At 54.8% G+C, this 3,558-nt stretch overlaps 1 protein-coding gene across 1 annotated transcript; it reads left to right on the top strand.

Annotated features, from left to right (window-relative positions):
• The first annotated feature begins 343 nt into the window (after positions 1-343).
• LOC118521296 (polyadenylate-binding protein 1-like 2) lies at positions 344-3,310 on the top strand. The gene has a single exon (XM_036069741.2). The coding sequence runs from the start codon at positions 1,071-1,073 to the stop codon at positions 1,671-1,673; it is 603 nt and encodes a 200-aa protein (XP_035925634.1). The 5' UTR covers positions 344-1,070; the 3' UTR covers positions 1,674-3,310.
• The last annotated feature ends 248 nt before the right edge of the window (positions 3,311-3,558 follow it).

Raw genomic sequence — 3,558 nt, forward strand, 5'->3', positions numbered from 1 at the left:
GAGAGGGGGGATAAAACAAAACCCTCTAAATCTAACCCGTATTCCCGCAGTCCACAGTGGAACCCTTTCCCTGCCTTCCTCTTCATAAATATCCAGGCAACCTGAGAGGCTGTGGACTCACCCCCCCCCGCCCCCTTACCCTCCCCCCCCCCCCCCGCCCCAAGGCTCCCGCTCCCGCCCCCTCCCACAGCCCGCGGCCCCACAGCCCCGCAGCAGCCGCAGGGGGAACCAAAGAGACAGAAGCCTTCCCAGCTGCCCGGACCACAGACGCCAACACCCCCCGCCCCCCACCACACGCCGCCCGCCCGCCCGCCCGCCCGCGCCCCGCACGCTAGCCCACGACCGAGCGGCGGCAGCAGCAGCAGGCTGCAGGCTGCGGCGACAGGCACCGGCGCGCTCCTAGCAGCGCTCGCTTGCTATCCCAAGTGACTTGGACTCGCCAGATCGGCTGGCCCCGGGTCCCGGCCCCAGCTCCCGCTCGCGCCCTCGGCCCGGGTTCCAGCGCCCACCAGCCCTCCTGCACTTTCCCGCCTCTCCGCCCCCCAGCTCGCGGGAAGGGAGGTCGCGGCAGCGGCCTGGCGGCACCGGCGACCGTGGCGACAGCGGCGACACTGGCGGCGGCGGTGGCGGCAGCGGCTGCGGCGGCGGCGGAGGCTGCGGCGGCGACCGTGGCAGAGGCTGTGGCGGAGGCCTCCGTAGCGGAGGCGGAAGCAGAGGTGGAGGCTGAGGTGGAGGCCGAGGCCTCAGTAGAGGAGGCAGTGGCAGAGGCCACCCGGGGGGAGGCGACGGCCGCCCTGGCAGAGGGGGAGGAGGCGGAGGCCGCCCTGGCGGCAGCGGTTGTGGAGGCCAGCGCGGCCGAAGCCGCCGCCGCCGCCGCCGCCGCCGCCGCAGCAGCAGCGGAGGCTGCGGCGCCCTCCTCGGGGGAGGCGGATGCGGATGCGGATGCGGATGCGGATGCGGAGGTGGCGGCGGCGGTGGCTGCGGCTGCGGCTGCGGCGGCGGCGGCAGCTGCGGATGCAGATGCGGATGCGGAGACCAGCCGGGGCTCCGAGGGGAACCCAGACTTTCCTATGGCCTCGCTGTACGTGGGCGACCTGCACCCTGAAGTGACAGAGGCGATGCTGTACGAGAAGTTCAGCCCGGCCGGGCCCATCCTCTCCATCCGCATTTGCAGGGACAAGATCACCCGCCGCTCGTTGGGCTACGCGTACGTCAACTACCAGCAACCGGTGGACGCCAAGCGGGCCCTGGAAACCCTGAACTTTGATGTCATCAAGGGCAGGCCCGTGCGCATCATGTGGTCCCAGCGGGACCCCTCGCTCCGCAAGAGTGGGGTGGGCAACGTCTTCATCAAGAACCTGGGCAAGACCATCGACAACAAGGCGCTGTACAACATCTTCTCGGCGTTTGGCAACATCCTGTCCTGCAAAGTGGCCTGCGACGAAAAGGGGCCCAAGGGCTACGGGTTTGTGCACTTCCAGAAGCAGGAGTCCGCAGAGCGGGCCATTGATGCGATGAATGGCATGTTCCTGAACTACCGCAAAATTTTCGTTGGGAGATTCAAGTCGCATAAAGAACGAGAGGCCGAAAGGGGAGCCTGGGCCAGGCAATCCACCAGTGCTGACGTCAAGGATTTCGAGGAAGACACCGATGAGGAGGCCACCTTGCGATGAAGACATGCCAGGAACGAGCCAGCCAGCAGAGCCAAACCTTGGCTCCCACCCGGTTTACAACCCCCCTCTTTGCCCCCCTAACCCACCAGCAGTGTATTGTATTGTACTGGGAGTGCAGGTCTCTCTCTCTCTCTGTCTGTCTCTGTCTCTCTGTCTCTCGCCTTCCCTCTCCCCTCCTTCCCTCTCCCCCTCCTTCCCCCTCTCTCCCCCTCTCTCTCCTTCTCCCTCTCTTCTTCCCTCCTTTCCTACCCTCCTCCCCCCCTCCCTCCCTTCTGCTCTCCCCACCTCTCTCCTCCCCCCACACCCACCAAGGGCCTGCGAATAATCTTGCTAATCTGTGCCACTTGATAGATTACAGGCTGCCTCTTCTCCTTGTGGTTTGGTTTAAAAAAACACTTTCATTCTCTCTTCGTTGGCTACACAGGTGATACAGTTTCATGGTAGAAACATCAGAAAGGAGAAGGAAATCAGATGAGGGAAAACCAAGAGAGTACTTGTTCCCCGTGATCCTACTACCCAGAGACAACCACTTTTTGGTGTGCTGTTTTTCCAGGCTCTCTTCTCTCCCTCTGTCTCCCTCCCTTCCTCACTCCCACCCCACCTTCCCTTTTAACTCACTGTTATAGAATGGTTCATGTGTGTGGTGTTTCTTAACCTGCTTCTTCAGAAACTAAAACCAAACAAAAATCAACCCATTGAACTTCTTCCCATGCTATTCAACAGGCTTCCGAAATGTCATCTTCAATGCCTGCAGAGTGTATCGATGGATCTTTAACATTTCTGAATCAATCCCGCATTGTTGGACATTCAGGTGGTGCCTAGTTCTTTTCTTGTGTTTAAACCCAACACTGCATACTCTGATGAATGAATCCTTCCTTGTCAAGCCAAATCTTCGCTAGCCTACCGGATGGTCTTCTTAATTGTGGACTTGCAGGATCCACAATAAAATATCCTTGCAGGATATTTTAAAGACTTTTCCTGTGTGTTGCCAAATGGGCCCTTCATAAGCATTGTACTGATTTGCATTCATGCCAGCCAGCACAGCCAGTAAAAAGAGTATGTCCATTTCCCCTGCCTAGTCTCCTGGTCACTGTAATTGATGTGTGTGTGTGTGTGTGTGTGTGTGTGTGTGTCTGTGTCTGTGTCTGTGTGTGTGTCTGTGTGCGCGTGCATGCATGTGCGTGTCTTGACCAGCTTGCTGGGCTGCAAATGGTATTTTGCTGTTTGGGGTTGTTTTACTGGATGTAAATGCTCTTTATCACCTCTTTTCCCCGTGCCCACTTCCTGCCCTTTTTCCCCCCATTGTCAGAAAAATCATTCAGCTTCATTGCAGGGAAAAATTAAAAAGCAGACAAGTTAACAGAAGAAATTTAATGTCCCCACTAATCAATTCTAATCACCACCCGTATCATTCTGAAACATTTTCATCCATATGTCTGTAATATTTTCCAAGAACTACCTGAAACATTTTTGGCTGTACCTCTCTAGTATTTTTTTGCATATGTCATATATGTATATAAGAATGTATATACTGTTTTTATATCTGCTTTTTCACAGAAAAATGTGTGTGTATATATATGTTTATACACACATACTCTTTATTTCATTTCATGTCATTAAAGTTACTTTTAAAAATATTTTCTCTGGCTGTCAATATAACATTGAATTGACTCAATAGATGGACAGAGGCATTAGGTATATGTGCATATATATCCCTGTCTCTATGTCTGTTAGTGTCCATGTGAATATATATATTTTAACTGCTTCCTAATTATTTAACATCTAGTTTGATACTTCTTTTTCTTTATCCATACAAATTTGCCAAAATCATCATAGTGCACAAACTTTGCTGACTTTCAAGATAATTTTCTGAGAAAAAAATACT

This window comes from Halichoerus grypus, chromosome X, assembly GCF_964656455.1.
Source record: "Halichoerus grypus chromosome X, mHalGry1.hap1.1, whole genome shotgun sequence".
Taxonomy (NCBI): domain Eukaryota; kingdom Metazoa; phylum Chordata; class Mammalia; order Carnivora; family Phocidae; genus Halichoerus; species Halichoerus grypus.

What these genes read in the sequence shown, in the direction of transcription:
- LOC118521296 (XM_036069741.2), top strand. Translation starts at nt 1,071, where the DNA reads ATGGCCTCGCTGTACGTGGGCGACCTGCACCCTGAAGTGACAGAGGCG.